The 19,590-nt window shown below is 43.0% G+C and overlaps 1 protein-coding gene across 5 annotated transcripts in view; it reads right to left on the bottom strand.

Annotated features, from left to right (window-relative positions):
- PPFIA2 (PTPRF interacting protein alpha 2) overlaps positions 1-19,590 on the bottom strand; it is a 366,803-nt gene that overhangs the window by 104,894 nt on the left and 242,319 nt on the right. For 4 of the 5 annotated variants that reach the window (XM_054988848.1, XM_054988847.1, XM_054988849.1 and 1 more), the window contains one exon: positions 17,213-17,287. The exons of the other annotated variant lie outside the window; for it this stretch is intronic. In XM_054988848.1, the coding sequence (XP_054844823.1) occupies positions 17,213-17,287 (75 nt within the window). The remainder of the gene's footprint in view (positions 1-17,212; positions 17,288-19,590) is intronic. 5 annotated transcript variants of the gene reach the window in all.

Genomic DNA, 19,590 nt, shown 5'->3' with positions numbered 1-19,590 from the left:
CAGTGCCATCTAAAGGACTGTCAGTGAGGCCAGGACACCAGAAGCCCTCCCACTGCCTTCCTTCCAGCACCAAGACAACAGAGCACCACCTCCCCACAAAGAGAATACCATCTATCTCCTGTGGCTAATAGCCACTGATGGACCTCTGCTCCATATATTTGTCCAGTCCCCTCTTGAAGCTGGCAATGCTTGTAGCTGCCACCACCTCCTGTGGCAACGAATTCCATGTGTTTATCACCCTTTGTGTAAAGTAGTATTTTCTTCTATCTGTTCTAACCCGACTGCTCAATAATTTCATAGAGTGCCCACGAGTTCTTGTATTGTGAGAAAGGGAGAAAAACACATCTTTCTCTACCTTCTCTAACCCGTGCATTATCTTGTAAACCTCTATCATGTCTCCCCTCAGTCGTCTTTTCTCCAGGCTAAAGAGCCCCAAGCGCCTCAATCTTTCCTCATAGGGAAAGTGTTCCAACCCTTTAATCATTTTAGTTGCCCTTCTCTGTACTTTTTCCAGTGCTATGATATCTTTTTTAAGGTGTGGCGACCAGAACTGTACACAGTACTCCAAATGAGGCCTCACCATCGATTTATACAGAGGCATTATGATACCGGCTGATTTGTTTTCAATCCCTTTCCTAATAACCCCTAGCATAGCATTAGCTTTTTTTATGGCAGTCGCACACTGTGCTGACGTTTTTAGTGAGTTATCTATCATGACTCCAAGATCTCTCTCTTGGTCAGTCTCCGCCAGTTCAGACCCCATCAACTTGTATTTATATTTTGGATTTTTGGTTCCAATGTGCATTACTTTGCACTTGGCTACATTGAACCTCATTTGCCACATGGATGCCCACTCTTCTAGCCTCGACAGATCCCTTTGGAGTGCCTCACAATCCTCTCTGGCTTTCACCACCCTGAACAATTTCGTGTCATCTGCAAATTTAGCCACTTCACTGCTTAATCCCAATTCCAAATCATTAATAAACAAGTTAAAAAGCATTGGACCCAATACCGACCCCTGTGGCACCCCACTGCTCACCACCCTCCACTGTGAGAAGTGCCCGTTTATGCTCACTCTCTGTTTCCTATTAATTAGCCAGTTTTCGATCCACAAGAGGACTTGGCCCTTTATCCCATAGCTACTGAGCTTACTTAGGAGCCTTTGATGAGGAACTTTGTCAAAAGCTTTCTGGAAGTCAAGATAAACAATATCTATCGGGTCTCCCTTGTCCACTTGTTTGTTCACTCCCTCAAAGAACTCTAACAGATTGGTGAGACAAGATCTTCCCTTACAGAACCCATGCTGAGTTTTCCTCATCAGCTTTTGGTCATCAATGTGCCCACTAATTTTATTTTTGATAATAGTTTCCACCAACTTACCCGGTATTGACGTCAGGCTGACTGGCCTGTAATTTCCCGGATCTCCCCTGGAACCTTTTTTAAAGATGGGGACAACATTAGCTACCTTCCAGTCCTCAGGAACAGATGCAGAGTTTAATGACAGATTACATATTTTTGTGAGGAGATCTACAAGTTCACACTTGAGTTCTTTCAGAACTCTTGGATGTATGCCATCTGGGCCCGGTGATTTATCAGTTTTTAAATTATCTAGCAGTCGCATAACCTCCTCTCTCGTCACCTCAATGTGACTCAGGTCTTTCAAAACCCCTCCCAAAGTCAGTGCTTCCGGAGTGGGCATGCACTTCTTATCTTCCACAGTGAAGACAGAAGCAAAGAACGCATTCAGCTTCTCGGCCATTTCCCTATCACCCTTTAGTAATCCTTTTACGCCTTGGTCATCCAAGGGCCCCACGGCCTCCCTAGCTGGTTTCCTACTTCTAATATATTTAAAGAATTGTTTATTGTTTTTCTTTATGTTCTTTGCAATATGCTCCTCATATTCCCTTTTTGCCTGTCTGATCACAGACTTGCACTTTTTTTGCCACAGCTTATGCTCCTTTTTATCAACCTCACTCCGACTAGTTTTCCACTGCCTAAAAGAATCCTTTTTACCTTTTACAGCTTCTATTACATTGCTTGTTAACCATGCTGGCCTTTTCCTAAACCTATTTGTGCCTTTCCTAACCAGCGGTATATATTTAATTTGAGCTTCCAGGATTGTAGTTTTAAATAGTCTCCAAGATTCCCCAAGTGTTTTGACCTTTTTTACTTTCCCTTTCAGTTTCTTCTTCACGTACCCCCTCATCTCAGAAAAGTTACCCCTTTTGAAGTTAAACATGGTTGTGTTGGTCTTATTTGGCAATTTCCTATTTATACATATGTTGTACTCAATAACATTATGGTCACTGTTCCCAAGTGGTGCAATCACATTTACATCTCTCACCAGGTCTTCAGCATTACTGAGGACCAAATCCAGGATCACCTCTCCCCTAGTAGGTTCTGTAACCATCTGTTCCATAGCACAGTCATTGAGACAGTCTAGAAACTCACTTTCTCTCCCCCGATTCAAACACCCATTGGCCCAGTCAATGTGTGGGTAGTTAAAATCACCCATTACAACACAGTTTTTTTGTTTAGCAGCCATCTTTAATCCTGTCATCATTTTATAATCCTCCTCTATTTTCTGATCTGGAGGGCGATAACAAACTCCCACAGTTAAGTTTCCATTTGGGCCCGTAATTTCAACCCATAGCATTTCCAGAAGCGAATCTAATTCAGTTACCTTCTCAATCTTACTGGAATGTATACCTTCTCTGACATATAGAGCCACCCCACCACCAACCCTTCCCTCCCTATCCTTCCGATATAATTTATATCCAGGAATCACCGTGTCCCACTGATTTTCCTCATCCCACCAAGTTTCTGATATGCCCACAATGTCTATGGATTCGCCCAACACTAAACATTCCAGCTCCCCAATTTTACCTCGGACACTTCTAGCATTTGTATATAAACACCTGTAACTTCCCCGGCACACTTTGCCTCGAGACGTAGTTAGGTCATCTGCACTGTTTGTCTCCATCTCAGTTGACAACTCTAATCTATCTCCCTGTAGAAGTGTTATACCTAGCCCTTCATCTCTCTGAGATGAACCATCCTGAACCAGAGACACTTTATCTCTTGTCGGCTTTCCCCTATATCTATGTATAGATGTCCAAGGTCATGTTATGGACATTTTTGCACCTACATTGTCTTTCAATTTGCTTCCAGGTCCAATTCAAGGCACTGATATTGACCTTTAAAGTCCTATACAGCTTGGAGCCAGCATATGTTAAGGACCACCCACTTCCATATGAACCAACCCAACCACTCTGGTCATCTTCAGAGGCCTAACTTTTGATGACCCCACCATCTAAGGCTAAACAAGTGGCGACCAGAGGAATGCGGCTCTCACAGCGCGGCAGAATGCCGCTGGAGCTGGGAGCCGTCCTTTGAAGCCCCGCCCAGTGGAACAGAGACAGTCTCCCTTCCTGGGCATCCAGGGCTTTGCTGGGGGGCGGAGCCAGGAGCCATTTGCTGGCTGCTCCGCCCTTCCCCAGCTTCAGTCTCTTCGATCGCTCGGCCCACCCACCTCACCCTGTTTTTAGTGCAGGACTAGCTGGCTGCTGGGCTCAGAGCCAGGTAGGAATTTTCCCCTCTTTTCTCTGATTGGCTGTTGGGAAGGGGTTTTTTTCGCCTACCTTGCACTAATGGCAGTGGTTGAGTTATTGTTGGGTTGTGCTGTTTAGTTAACAGTTGGCAGGAGATTTTGGGAATAGGGTGCGGGCCGGTGAGCCCCTCTGGCATTTCCCCATGCGTGGGGTGCAGGGCTGCCAGGACGGCGGGATGCTTTTGACGGCTCCTTGCTAAGAGGGCAGACGCCTGAGGGGATCCCCAGGAGCAAGGCCTAACCTCATGCTAGTCGGCTGGGGCATAAAGGGTGCTTGAGGGGGGATCCAAGGCCTGGCTGCCGGGTTCCAGCCATTCAGGAGATGGCCTATACCCGGGGCAGTGGGGCTCGCCCAGACAGGCAAGGCGGTGGTCAGTGGTATGACCCCAGGGCTTGACCTGTACCACTTAGTTAGCTCTTGCCATGCATTACATTTATGGTCATTTTAATAAACGGCCCTTTATTCCAAGCCTGTGTCTGTCTCTTCCTTCTGGCTGGGTTTTCAAGGGCCTTTTAGGTCATGGCACTGGAACTTTGGAATTTCCTCCCTTGGGAAATTCATCTGTTTTCCTCTATTGTATTCTCCAGTGAGTGAAACCTTTTTGGTTTTGTTTTGTTTTCCCTTGCTGACTCTTAGCCCTCTTCCTGGTTTGGTGATATGTTTTTATATGTTTACATGTTTTATGTAATTGTTTTCAATATTTTATATACATTTAAAATGCTGTTTCAATGCTTGAAATGTTTTAATGTTTGCTGCCTTGGGGACCCTGAATTGGGTGAAAAGGTGGCATAGAAATTTTGATAGATAGAAAGAAAGAAAGAAAGAAAGAAAGAAAGAGAGAGAGAGAGAGAGAGAGAGAGAGAGAGAGAGAGAGAGAGAGAAAGTGGGACAGAGAACTCTATTAATTTCAGTAGAATTAATAATTCTCAAGTCTTTCATTTTAGCCTACATATGCAATTGTTTCTTTCTACAGAGGTGCTCATGATAAATAAAATGCTTTGTGCAAGCCTTCTGAAGAATCAAATAACTAAGAAAACAATGTAGCCTAGACACGTATGTTCAATTCCATATTATTCAAACAATCATGAGACAACGAGGATCTTTTCTATTTATTGATCACCAAATATTCAGAATATACCACACAATAAATCCACTAATGCCACTATACAGCCATAATTCACTGGGGGCCAGATGGACATATCTGTATATGCTCAGAAGGATAGAGGCCTTACAGACCATGACATTAATTGTCTCTCTCTACTTAGCCATTTATGACAGATGCAGTGGTGGCAAGTGAGGTGGGCTGTAGAATGTAACATACCCGAAATGACATCATTAGGACATCCAAACCTACAGTATCTGTGAAGTTGTACAGCTACTGGCCATACCCTTTCCACATCATCAACTCACAGAGGTTTGGTCATGCACTTATTTTTTTAACACATGGAGAAGGACCAGTAAAGTCACTTGTGCGCAGGGGTGTATATAATGGAAATATTGGGCTGAAATTACACACATAACTTGGTGGTTCAGCTCATTAAAGCAGCTTCCGGAACACTGAACCAAATCCAGAAAACAAGGCTGAAATGATTCCTCCCCTCATCAAAAACTTTGTGTGTTTCATTTTGGGTCATAGGGATCAAACGGTTTTTTGCACTGCGGAGGGGAGCAGCAAATGGCATGGTGCCATCAGTGGCATGGTTCCAGCATTGCCATCCATTTCTGTGTGCTTTTACGCAGAATTCAAGGAAAGGCCAGCCTGGCAACATCAACATGAGTGTGCACACACACATGGGTTTGAGGAGGGAGGGGTTTCCATCAGCTTTGGAGCTCCCAGCTGTGAGGCAGTTTAAGGTGAAAAAATTGAAAGAAAAAGCAATTATTAAAGGAGAGCTGGGAAGTCCCAGGAATGTGGAGCTGGTTTGTGCCCTTTCAGTGGCCTTCTGCTGCTGCGGTCCTTTGCTTAGCTGCCATGGTTCCCCAGGACCACTCACTGAGACTTAAGAAGTCCTTCAAAGATAGTGGGTTGAGGAGCACCAGAAGGAATTTCATCTGGCCCAGAAAGCATTCGGGGGTTTTCGGTTTCTCTGATTAACACTAGTGTTAACCCAGCATTAACTGACTGGGAGGTAGCAGCATGTATTGCATGTTCACACATGCATGCACTCCCAAGTCATTAGATCAGTATTGCACATGGAAGGACTGATCTGAGGGACTTGTTCAGTTCTGCCTACCCCTTTTTCTTCTTCTTCTTCTTCTCCTTCTTCTTCTTCTTCAAATAATTATAGGTTAACAGTTTTAGTTGGAAAGGGGGACTGGCAGCCAGCAACCTGTCCACTCTCCCACCTTTACTAATAAAAAACAGCAGGAAAAAACAGCCACCCTCCCTTTTCTTAACTTCCTGTCAAGGAAAAACTCTACCCCTCGCTTTCTGTGTGCTTTTACACATAGTGCAATGGCAGGCTGGTAGCTGGTGGGTTTAAATAGGAAGTCCCGTCCCAGCATGGGCCCTGCAGCAGATTAGAGAGGAGGATCTGCTCGAATGCTCCCTCATCGTGGAAATGAAACTACAAGGCATAGGGAAAGATGGCATAATAACAGGGCTCAAATGTAAAATTTATTGGCTTTGTCATTAAAGCAGGAATTTTTTTCCGCTGTGCTGTGCTGGATCAGTTTGCAGCAGCGTGCTCTCCTACTTGCTTGCGGTGATGACGCTGCTTGTTTCCAGCCATTGTGTGCTCCCGCCATGACCAACACTCACCTTCTTTGGGGTCGTTATGTGAGTTTTCATGTGTTTGAGGAGAACCTCATTGGATCAATGGGTTTTGTGTGTGCATGCACATGCAGCTGCCCAACACTAGCCTTGATGTGTGCTTTCCCCATTCCTTGGGGTCCATAAACACAGAACCCCATTATTTTGTGCTTGCAGACTTGGTGGCTCCATGGTTTAGAGGGAGGGCTATGTTTTCTGTGCGATCTTGGTGCTGTTGCATCCAGAAACAGCTGCCCCAGAGCCTTGCCCCCTTAAAAAGAAAAAAGCGTGTTTGTCCATGTGTGGCCAACACAAAACCAAAGATCAGTTCTGAGCCTGCACTGCCCCAGCTGGAATGAACCAGTAATGAGACACAATTGCTCTGTAATCTCTGGAAGCAAAACTGAAACCGAAACTTTCTAGATACACGCCCCAACTTGTGGAGTCACTATGAATAGGGTACCTTTATATCACTAAGAAGTTGTTTTAATATTTATATTAATATTTAATATTGTTTTAAATATTTAGGAGGGCCCTTCAGAGTAATCATTCAAGGCTTGTGGATTCCAGTACAATGTTTTGATTACTAATAGCATTGTTATCCAATACAGTAAGTGCATACCTCTTAATGATCTAAGCAAGTAAATTGAATCTAAATTTAATTGTAATCTGATAAGCATAATGTTCATTGGGTTCTTTGTTGTTAACCATCTAATAGTTAAATGACGATTACTACTGTTCAATTGTAGTATTTTTCTATTGAGAGTTTTATGGATTTGCCCTTGTAAGCCACTGTTGGCAGGGTGCGACCAACAGAGGGTATAGAAAATAAACATTTAAATAATTAAATTGTAAAGGTATTTTACCCTTATGCATTACAACATAATTGACAATAATTATTAGGTAGCTGAAACTCAATAAGACGAAGCATTCAATGATGACAGGTACTCCAATTTATAACATGTGAACAAGTATTTGCATGCAAATAACAGTGTTCTTTGACTTGTTATACTTCTGAGGGTAATCTGGAATTGAGTTATTGGTTAAAATCATTAACACTTCTATAAACTGTTAACACATTCCTATATATTTATTTATATAGACAAATGAGCAATTAAAGATTAAAAACCATGTCATTGAACCTATAATTTAGGAATTCTATAGGAGAAGTTCACAGTATTTTAAGCAGTATATGAAAATCTGGGTGGAAATTTGGGTATTAGCTATCTAATCATTAATTGTGTAGGGAAATGGAGGAAAGAACAACCATTTTTTAACCATCACAATCTTACTAGTTTCTGTATTTAGATTACAAAAGGAAAATTCATATTGGTTGTGAACTTAATTTTTTATAATCACATGTAGTTTGCAGCATGATTCTTTTGTCTGAACCATAGAAAAGGGACTTAATAAGATCTTTTGCAACCAATCCTGGGGTGGGGGCTGAAAGCACCCTGGGAGCTGACTAGGAGTTACGCTGGTGTATCCAAGATTTACACTGGTGTAACCACCCCTATGTGGGTGCAGTGGCCCAGGGCTGCTCTGCCCAGGTCTCTTGCCAGCACTTAGCCATAGTAGCTGTGCGCAAATGTAACCAGGCGGTAAGCCCCTGAACCAGCGGGATGGGGGGGGGGTCTGCTGCAGGGGGCAAGACTTAGTTGGCTCCCTAAGCCATTTTGGGCACAGGAATGACCCTAGCAGTGGTGTAAAGTTACACCACAATGGCATAGTCCATAGGCAGGAAAAGTTGATCCCCCCATGCCTCGCCCTGTCCAAGTGGTCCAGTGGCTTCTGCTGTTGAGGCTTGCCAGGATGTGTGGCCCCTGCCTATGAGCTGGCCTGACTCATGCCTGCCATGGAAGCAGTCACCGAGGGAGCTACATCCAACACAGCTGTTTCAGGGGGCTTCCAGCTGCCCATGTGAGGGCTCCATTTAGACTCCTTCACCCAGGTCCCCCTCTTGAGCAGAGGAGAGAGCACACTGGCAGGCCAGCGTGACTGGGTACTTGCTCTCGTAACTCCCCTATGATGGAGGGCAGACAACCCCCTGACTGTCTCCCTCCCAGGATCAGAACTCCAAGCAGCAATGGAAGCAGAACAGTCAAATGCAGATGAGGAGCACTTTCCTACTGAAGGGGCATCCCTCATTTGATTACCGGTAGCACCTGTGATGATGGAGCTGCTGCTGCTGCCTCCAGCCATGGACATTCTCCCAGGACATGGCAGACTTGGCCATAGCCTGTGTGAGGCTCAGCCACTTGCCACATGTGTCAGTTCATTTTCAGGCAGGTTACAACCTGTCAGAGAGGCTAGGGAGTGTGTTGTGGTTCAAGCATGCGCCAGTTCTCTAGCAGTACTCACAGGGATAATAGTCTCAATCAGACTGGCCCAGATAGCCCAAAGGGCACTTGAGCAGAATGCGCCTCTTGCTCCCAATCTCCCTGCCTACCATCTCTGGAGGGTCCTTTTGGCTGCACCAAACGGCTCTCTTGCCAGCAGTAGTGGGGGAACATGGAGAGAATGTAGAAACCACCAGAGTGGGATTCCAGTGAGCACCTCCCCAGCAGGGTATGACCAAGAGCGGTTATCGCCAAGACAATCTCCTCATCTGCATATGGAGATCCTTTCCGGCAGTTGGGGGTAGGAGCTAGGGAGCAGACAACCCCTCTTTCTCCAACTTGCGTGCGGCTGAGTGAAGGAGACTGGCCCTGTGCAGTGGGCTGCATGATGCTGGCATGGGAGGGTGTTGCAAGGCTGCAGGCACTGTGCCTGGGCTGCTCCCCAGGGTCTAACTATTAGGGTCACGTAGGGTGACTGGGCACCCCTGGCATAACTGTGGGAGCTGAAATGAAGACAGAATACATACATACAAAAACCATATTAGTAGTTTAGTGATTGGGCTGCAAGTCAGCACTCTGCTGGTTGGAAAGCCAGTAATGCCATGAGCTCAGCAGGTGGCCTTGGGTAAGCCACCCTTTCAGCTCCAGCTCCTCAGCTGTATTGTGGGGATAATAATAACACTGGCCTTGTTCACCACTCTGAGTGAGGCACTAATCTGTCTAGAAGAGTGGTATATACGCACAGTTATTATATTTTCCATCTAAAATAAGACTCTATTTGCTTGCTGGATTTTTATTATAGAATACTGGGCACAAATACATTGCATTATTTGGAATAATAATAACAATACTTCTTCAACGCCTAGTGTGATTTCCTGTATTTCTAATCTGATTAGTCATAAAAAGCAGGGAGGATGATAATGAAACCACTGTAGTGTCATACTTACAGAATTTTGTTTTCCAGGTGGATTTCTGTTATTTTAGATGAGATCTACTTTTGTTTGAATTGCTAAATGAGATAGGTTCTATGTAAAGATGCATCAAAACAGCAACAGCATTTTCATTAGCAACACCATCACCTTGGTGCTAATGAAACCTAAGAAATTGATGCTCCACATCTCATAAATGGAGCAGGGTAGGAAACTTGCCACAGGAATGCTATTTTGGTGGCAAATACTGGGCAAAGCAGAACCTTTTTAAATTCTTGCTGTCTAGTTGAAAAGTAATGTGTCAAATCATGACTCGTGCCCAAGATGGCAGAATAATGCTTACATTTCTGCAAGTCACACTTGATAGAAATCAAGAGATGAGCTATGTTTACAAAGATCAGGTGTACTGGCTGTCAGATAGACCTGATCTAAACTCAGACTGTGATTGGATTTTCTGGATCATAGGCAGTGACTGGATCATCTTTCTCAGAAAGATCTACTCAGTGCAATGCCACTGAGCAAAACTTATTCATTTGTGACTTTCCCCTCCCATTCTAAGCTTTTACAAACAAGCTTTTAACTGCCTCCTCCAGTGCTTTAATAATTGCAATGCAAATTAATGCAGTGTTAATAAGAATTTGCAGTCAGATATATGCTACTTCAGTGTGATAGGAAGATAAAACCAAAGGCACCTCTGGATGTTTTAGAATTCAGATCAAGTGAACAAAACATGCATTAATTTCTAACTAAGTACCTGGATATTTAAGAAATGAATAGTGCAATTCTAAGCAGAGTTACTCCAGTCTAAGCCCATTGATTTCACTAACTGTAGGTTTAATGCTGAAATTAAAAGTTGAAAACACCCATATTTTCTATTTTCAACAAAATGTCCTGGTCCTGACAACTTCCATCACTTGTTTCTTTAACAGCACAAATGGTATCCACGTTATGAAAAGGCAATCAAAATATTTTCAACCATAGCAGGCACACAGGAGCTGCACTTTAAGGGAACAAAAGGCAGAAGTAGAAAAAAGCGTTCAGTATTACAGAAACTGTTTTAGAATGTGAGCACGATGCCTTTTTGAAGTCTTTAGGCAGGTCAAGGATATAAAGCCCTTTCCCCAAATGTGGGCTCTTCATCTGCAATTCAGCTCTTTAAAAACAAAAGGTGACTTGTTCCTCAGACACTTTTTGTAGCTGAGTTGTGTAATAGAATAACTTATTGTACACTTCAGAAGGCCCTTGCAGATGCTTGTACTTAAAGCTTGAAACGTGGATTTTAAATTGATTTGCAAACTCTGATTAAAGAAAACCACAATTAGCACAAACTTTAAAGCAGAGATAATGGGACAATATGGCAGAGAAAGGATGGAGAATTGATATAGAAGAGGGAAGAATGGGAGGTGAGGGAGCATGCCATGACAGTTTAGAAAGGGAAAACACTTCTGCAGCATTCCTAACATACCTCTATATTGTTCAGGGCTGACATTAGTTAGGATGTAACTCCATTAGCAGTGCTAAGGCTTGATAATGATTACATCTACAAATTGTATTTCAATGAATGTAAGAAGATCATCCAATACTTGACTTTACATCTCTCATATGTACAGTGTCAAAGAAAAACACATTTAGAAGGCAAAATAAAGGTATTAACTGTTTAAAAATACATTGACAAAATTAATAGACAGCACTGAGAACAGGTTTGAAAATGTTCAGAGAGAATTAGTAGCCCATCAATAAGCTGGCAATGTTTCAAGAAAAGAGAGAGAAATCAGAGATTATACTAGAGGTTCCTGTCAGGATATTTGTCCAGGGCACTTGGGATATGAAGTTAGATTTGATGACAACAACATTTGATGATAAGATAGATGGAAGGGCAGTAGGAGTCAGAAATCGGAAAACTAGTGGTACACCTATCAATATTAACACTTGTACAGTAAGCCATAGTGATTTTTGCTGCAAAACGTGGCTGTATTTAGTAATTTATCCAGTTTTGATTTCACATCAAGTATGCATTATTAAGAATTCAGAATCAGTCACAACTTTCTTCTTTCTAGAGGTCAGTCCCATAATTTATTTTTAAAAAATAACAATTGGCACTGTTAGCTAGAGGCAACCCTGAGCAGCAAACAGAACGGCTGTTCAAATGAGATCCCAAGATGGAATACTGGGTCAAGAGGAACCAGTCACAACTCTTGAGGGATGCTCTTCAAGAGCCCCTGTAAAGAATGCTGCTTTACAGAAGTTCATCAGGGATGTCTTACTAGCTAGATGATGTAAGTTTTTGCTGAGGCCTTCCCCAACCTATGAGCTGCCTAGTTGTGGTTCTCATCAATTGATTGATTGATTACATCCCACTCTTCCTAAGGTGCAGAGTGGTAAGCTGCAGTACTGCAACTCAATCTCTGCTTATGACCTGAGTTTGATCCCGGTGGAAGCTGGGCTCAGGTAGCCGGCTCAAGGTTAACTCCGCCTTCCATCCTTCCAAGATTGGTAAGATGAGTACCCAGTTTCCTGGGGGTAAAGTGTAGATGACTGGGGAAGGCAATGGCAAACCACCCTGTAACAAAAAGTCTGCCAAGAAAATGTCACCGTGACGTCTCCCCATGGGTCAATAATGACTCGGTGCTTGCACGGGGAACTACCTTTACCTTTTACCTTCCTAACCCTCAAAATAGCTCAGAGTGGCTTTCTTCCCAGAGAGACTTGCTTCTCAACTTGGCAGCTTACCAGACCAGGCCTGCTTGGATTCAGCAGTAGAACTATGCTATGTGCCTTCAGACTATTCTCTGATGTAAGGGAGCTGAGGGCAGAAAGGAGACAAATGATGGAAAACAGAATGGCATCCCTCCAGTGAGCCATGATAATTTCCAATGAGTTCTATATTGTCCATATGGTCCTGGTACGGTTGTACAAATGGAGTATTGGTCCAGTTATGGGATGGCTCATGCTCAGGAGTGAGAATCTCAAAGACTCTACAAATATCGTGTTGAATCTAAAGTACTGTGAGTAGGGCAGAGTTTGTGGAATGGATTTTCCTACATCATGCTACAGCTCACTAAACCACCTAAAATTTTCCTTTGAAAAGATTAAGGGACCCTCAGGAGAATAACTGCCAACTCCAGGTTGGGAAATTCTTGGAGATTTGGTGGGAAAAGCCTGGAGAGAGTGGGGCTTGTGGAGAGGAGGGAGCTCATCAGAGTATGATGCCATAGAGTCTGCCTTCCAAAGCAGTCATTTTCTCCAGGGGAACTGATCCCTGTAGCCTGGAGATCAGTTGTAATTCTGGGTTTCACCTGGGTTTCACCTACTCAGAAGCATGATGGAGGCCTACTTGAAGAGTTGTAGATGGAGGTAGAATCAGCAAAAATAGTTCCCCCTCCACCAACAGTTCTACTAATATAAATGCTGTTACACCAACAGAAGAGCGTCTTTTTGTCCAACCCAATGTCATTCTGAACCTGGTGTTTTTTTCAAATGATCTTGCACGGTTTCCCCCAGAAGATCAAAGCCATAAATTCAGGAAAATTAGATTATCAGACAAAGGACAATGAAGAACTGTATAAGCAAAAATGTACCCAAGTAGAAGCATAACCTATATGCAGAACGTATCACAAACAGCTGCACTTTACTATCTTGTCCCTTGGGATTTCTCAAAAGCATTACTATGGAGATTTTTAAAAAATAGTATGGTGAGTTTTAAAACAGAGACTGAAAGTGGTTTGTGAGTAGCTTTAAATACCCTTGAGCTTTCATGTCAGATTTTGATTCAGCAAGAAATGTAACATGCACATGTACTCTTGTTGAAGGTGAAATAAATCTCCATTTTGTTAAGCATGTGTATAAGTACTAGATAGCTTGAAACACAGACGAAGTTTAAAGAAGCCAAGCATGAAAAAACTGACTGACTACTACCTCATAATGCCCAGCCATTCCTGGCCACACTGCATATGTGCTGGAGGCTCCACTGGTTTTTTTTTAGTGGTGGTGGGGTGCTATCTTTTCTGCTTTTTTGTGTGTCTGACTCCTGACATGGATGGTCCAGGTAGACTGAGCTCATTAGACCTCAGGAGTTAAGCATGGTAGGCCCTGGTCAGTATTTGGATGCGAGACTACCAAGAAATCCAGGGGCAGGCAATGGCAAACCAATTCTGAAGTTTTTTTCCTTGAAAATCCTACAGTTTTTCTGTAAGTCAGCTGTCTTGAGACAGCACCAAAAATAAAAAGAAGCTCGTTCTTCTGGTGAGGTAACTAGTGGAGATAGGGGTTAGCTGGGAAGACCCAAACTGCCCTGGAAAGAGGTGGATGCCATGAATTCTCTAGGACCAGGGCTTTTTTTCAACTGGAACGTGGTGGAATGGAGTTCCGGACCCTCTTGAAAATGGTCACATGGCTGGTGGCCCCGCCCCCTGATCTCCAGACAGAGGGGAGTTTAGATTGCCCTCTGTGCCACGGCGCAGAGGGCAATCTAAACTTCCCTCTGTCTGGAGATCAGGGGTGGGGCCACCAGCCATGTGACCATTTTCTCCAAGGGCAACCCACTGAGTTCCACCACCTTTTTTCCTGAGAAAAAAAGCCCTGTCTAGGACTGAAGCAGCCACTGATGTAACTAGCCATGTGACATAGAATAGAAATTAATCTTTAAATCTCTGGAGAAAGATGGCTAATTTTTGGAGATCTAGTGGATGCCTAGGAAACAGGACAGAGAGGGGCATGGGAAAGGGAAAGGGGGATAGAAGGGGGAAATCAACAAACACGCTAAGTAGCCTGCTTACAACATTATTCTACATATCATTTGATACTACAAATAGGTGGACTGTGATGATTAATACAAATTATATTCAAGCCTTTATATCTTTAATATACTCAGGTCTTTGTGCTGATTTTTAATCCAATCATAGAATGGAGTCCAGGGCCCAGCAAAGTCCTCTTCCATTTGCCCTTTCAATATTGAGGTCAATTTGTCCATTTCTGGACAAATCTTCACCACTAGTTCTTCTTGAGTTGCCAATAATATGCTAATAGGATTCTCGCTGCCGTTACTGCATGTATTATGAAATATTTCTGATCCTTACTAAATTAATCTGGAATGCAATTCAACAAGAACAGCTCAGGTTTAAAAGGTATTGGGATCTGTAAAATTGTTTGGACCATTGTATGCGCCATTACCCAAAATTTCTGTATATCTTGACAAGTCTACCACATGTGATAAAATGTTCCTGTTCATGAAAACTACATATAAAGGGCCTATAATTATTCTGTTTTCTAATTAATAGCCATAAATATCTCCTTTAGTAATCTCTAAAAGGCATTTAGGTCTTCATTAAAAAAATGCACGTTGAGGAATACACTAGAACACTTTGTATTAATTTGCTAGTTTTATTGGTGATGCTTTTGTTAACAAAAGTGGGATAGGAAAAGCTGGCAACATGTAATCTGCAACTCAGAAAGATGAAATGAAAATCCCACACTAGGAACTACATTGAGGTAGTTATGGGGGGGATCAAGGGTTCATGAAGAGAAAATTTTCAACTACACACAAAAAGATAGATCAAGTAGCTTTGCAAAATAGACTTCAAACACTGGATACTCAGCAGGGCATTGTTTTAACATGTATTTCAAATCATCACTAGACTGCAGGTGTGGGGAAGGATAAAAATAGTAAAGTTGGCATGTAGCAGTATTTATGTTACCATGCACTCCTGCTTCATTATTTTCTGTTCTGCTTTTTATAGTTGAATTTTTCTTTTTTAATTAATTGCTGCCATTGAATCACTGGCAGCAGTGTTTTCTGACTTAGTTTGGTGTAGTGGTTAAGAGTAGAGATGGGCACGGAACAAAAAAACAAACAAACCAGGAGGTTCGTGGTTCATGGGTTTCACAAACCACGAACCACAGAACTGGACTAGTTATGAACCAGTTTGTGGTTCGTGGTTCATGCGGTTTAAATGCTCCTTTTCAGCCTTAACAGCAGCAGGGAAAGGGGCCTTTAACAGTTTAAAGGGCCCTTTCCTGCCTTGCAAGCAGCAGGTCCCTTTAAACTATCAGCTGGCAGGCGGCAGGGGGGATCCCCCCCACCTGCCAGCTGATAGTTTAAAGGGACCTGCTGGTGGCTGGGCCATTATACTGCCCCAAACCCAGCCCCCTACCCCGCACCCCCAGCCCCACACTTACCTTCCCCTGCAGTGCGGCATCCTTCCTCTCCTCCGGGGATGGCCAGGGAGGCTGTTTTCGGCTTCTTCTGTTGCCCTGTAGGCCGCCAGGCCAGCAGAAGAGGCCGAAAATGGCCTCCCCACCCCTGCCGGGAGAAGAAGAAGGACACCCCACCGCAGGGGAAGGTAAATGTGGGGCTGGAGTCTGGGCAGTTTAAAGGGACCTGCCGCGGCTGCCCCAGTCCTGCCGCTTGCCCCCATGCCGATCCCCCTGCCGCCTGCCAGCTGATAGTTTAAAGGGACCTTCCCTTGCAAGTCCCTTTAAGGGGCAGTTTAAATGGCCATTTCCCTGGGGAAATGGCATTTAAGCTGCCCGTGTAACTACGACCCAACGAACCAGTATACAGTTCGTGGTAGTTCTGTGAAAAGGAGCTTCCATGAATGCTGGTTCGCGAATCCCGAACTAGCCTGGTTCATGGGGTTTTTTGGGTCACATTTAGGTTTGTGCCCATCTCTAGTTAAGAGCACGAGACTCTAATCTGGAGAGCCAGATTTGATTCCCCACTCCTCCACTTGAAGCCAGCTGGGTGACCTTGGGCTAGTCACAGCTCTTTGGAGCTCTCTCAGCCCTACCCATCTCACAGGGTGTTTGTTGTGGGGATGATAATGACATACTCTGTAAACCGCTCTGAGTGGGCATTAAGTTGTCCTGAAGGGCAGTATATAAATGGAATGTTGTTGTTGTTATGCTGTTGGCTATATATAGATCCGGAAGGAAGGAAGGACGGAAGGAAGCTTTTGAAAATTAAAGTAATAAAGCACACTCAATGGGACAGCTCCACAGACAGTTGGAACAGCAAGTTCATTTCTTTGTTTTCCAAACAGATAACATCCATTGTGAAATATACACTCCATGGAAATTACCAGATGCCCAAATTTCATGACCTCTCAAAGGTCCAGATATTACAAAATTGAGGCATAAAATAAAGAAAAAGAAGCGTTTCATTTTCTTTTATCTGTGTAGTAAAAGGAGAGGGACAAGCTCCACCATGTAAGAGTACCACCACAGTAACTGTATTAATCAAGGGATTTATAAAAACAATATTCTTTAATATATTGCTTTCTTCCTTTATTCACGTTTCAAACAAATATAATGCCTTCTGCCCCACCTCCCCATCTGAAAAGGCCATGGCAGCTAAAGCTAAAGGAAATAGCAACCCACCATCATCCTATGGAGGTCATTATTGGATTTGAATTACACAAGTATCCCTCTCACAATGTTGTTAAACTAAACCACAGGACCCTGTTCAGTCACTGTTATAGAGTTAACATTGTAAATTTCATTGCACTTTTAAACAAAGCAACGTGAAATGCCAATACTCCGTTAAAGGAATTACATCACAAAAGAAGATAGAGTGGTATATGTTACCTCCTGATTAGCAGCAGCTAGTTCATCCTCAAGTGCAGAGACTCTTTCTAGAGAAACCCTCAGTCGTTCCCTTACCTAGAAGGAGGGGGGAAAGGTTAGTTAACACCATTTCTATCAGAATGTTCAGTCTATCTAATCCATACCAAGACCTACAGACTGGCTTGGATCCCATGGTAAATTTCTGCTTACAGAAGGGAAAGGGCATTGTTTCCGATCCCCTCCCCCTTGCAGACCTCTAACTCACATGTCATGTTGTTCCTGGGGATCTCCTCCCTCAGGACCAGCGTTTTGGGGAGCATTTTGTCCTGTAGTGAGAGTGTGCAGATGAAGATGTTCCATTCCTCTAATGAAAATTCTTTACCATGAACTCTACCATTCTAAAGTCATGTGCATGAAGGCCTGAATATCATTAGAAGAATTATTAATACTACTTCTGTGGGGAACAATATCAACAAAAATTAGAATTAACTTTATGTTTCTATTATTTCGGCACTATTTCTACACTATTTGGGGGCCTCCTTTAAGTATAATGGACACAGAAAACTTTACTGCTCTCTTTTTCTTTGTTGAAAATCCCCATGTCCTAAGCCTCTCAAAAAAGTATTTCAGTATTTCAAAGTATTTCAGTTCCTTCCTATTTTCTCTCTCACAGGATCCTATAGTCTTCTGCTGGAAGATAATGTGAAAAATCAATAGCATTAACAATTGATATTTTAAAAAACTCATGTGTCACCATCTTCAGGCTAAATGATATATTACTTTTGGATTTCTCAGTTAGTTTTCAGATTTCATTCTTTGTCATTTTTGTTTGACACAGCTAATATGAGACTCTACATGGAAGAATTATTTAGATATAGATATTTCTCTAGTTTTGTTTATACTGCAGATTGAAACAAAATAATCAGTTCAATGCTTCTCCCATATGGGTAATGCCAAATTATTGAATGGAAACTGCAGATTTTCCTGGATTGGGCACAACTATTCTAGGGACTCTTATCATAAATTCTGTTGACATTTCCTTGATTTCCAGGGGCAATTGGAGTTTTAAAGGCTGATATACATGATGAGCCAGCATGATGTAGTAACTAGACTGACGGACTAGGATCTGAGAGACCCAGGTTCAATTCCCCGCTCTGCCATGGAAGCTTGCTGGGTGACCTGGGGCCAGTCACTTACTCTCAGCCTAATCTACCACACAGGGTTGTTGTGAGGAACAATGGAGAAGAGGATAATGATGTAAGCTGCTTTGGGAACCCATTTGGCAGAAATGTGGAGCATAAATGAAGTAAAATAATTTAAAAAAAAACATGATTCACATGCTCTGCTGCTTCCTTGTGGCAACTTCTCACACTTCATTATAATACATGGCAACACCTTTTAGTTGTTAGCAGTCAGACCCCCCTCCTCATGCTGGAAAGGGCAGTTTATGGATATAAAAATTCATAACCCCCTTCCTTACATGCCATTAGTGCAAGAAGCTGCCTGGCTCCAGGCAGAGGGTTGCCAGCAAGGCAGAAGCTTGGGAAAGTATCAGGTACATGAATCATAAGGAGGAATGACTGACTGACGGCCCTTTACACCCCAGAGATGAGTAGAGATAATGCTGCTTCCTGAGGACAACTCCCTGCCTGATCCCATTAACACTCTCTCACATCTTTCCTCATCCATTTACCTAATCAGGTCACTGCTTGAATGTATTGTGATATTGTATTTTATGATTTTAATGCAATTTTATTGTAAATTATTTATTTATACTGTAATCTACTCTGAGCCCATTATGGGGAGAGCAGATAATAAATTCAACAACAACAGCAACAACAATAATAATAGTTAATTAGCATGTTTGGTAGCCTTCCTATCCCAAACCCACTAGGTCATCAAGCAATATTTTCACCTATAGTTCTTTCCAGATAAGCAAATCAAACCTTTCCCCAACTCATTGTCCATTGCCAGAGACAGTCATCAAATCATTAGGAGCAAGACATCAGTTTTACCCCAGGATACGTTTTGCTCTATAATTGGGCTTCCCCAAGTCACGTGCTGTGTGTGTGCTCTGGACCCACCCACGCACCCTCAAATTATGTCTGATCCCTCCCATCTGTTCCGTGAAGTGCTAGTTGTTGAGCTGCTCCTCCACAGATCTCTTCTCCTTCTTCAAGACCGGTAATTATAGCCCTCCCTGAAACTACTTTCCTATTTTCTCACTGTTTTCCTAGTTAGTCCTGTGTGTATGCTGTGTGTGCAATTAATCTTTTACTGTCCCCTTAATAAAAACCATTCCCGTTGAATACCTGCCTGGTTCATTCAGAGAGTTCTCTAAGGGACCGTTCCTGATATATATTGGTAGAGATCCCAGTTACTCCCTCTCACTGCTTCTC

Source organism: Eublepharis macularius, chromosome 9 (assembly GCF_028583425.1).
Source record: "Eublepharis macularius isolate TG4126 chromosome 9, MPM_Emac_v1.0, whole genome shotgun sequence".
Lineage (NCBI taxonomy): Eukaryota > Metazoa > Chordata > Lepidosauria > Squamata > Eublepharidae > Eublepharis > Eublepharis macularius.
Note: the sequence above shows the minus strand (reverse complement) of the source record. Positions and strands in the feature narration are given on the sequence as shown.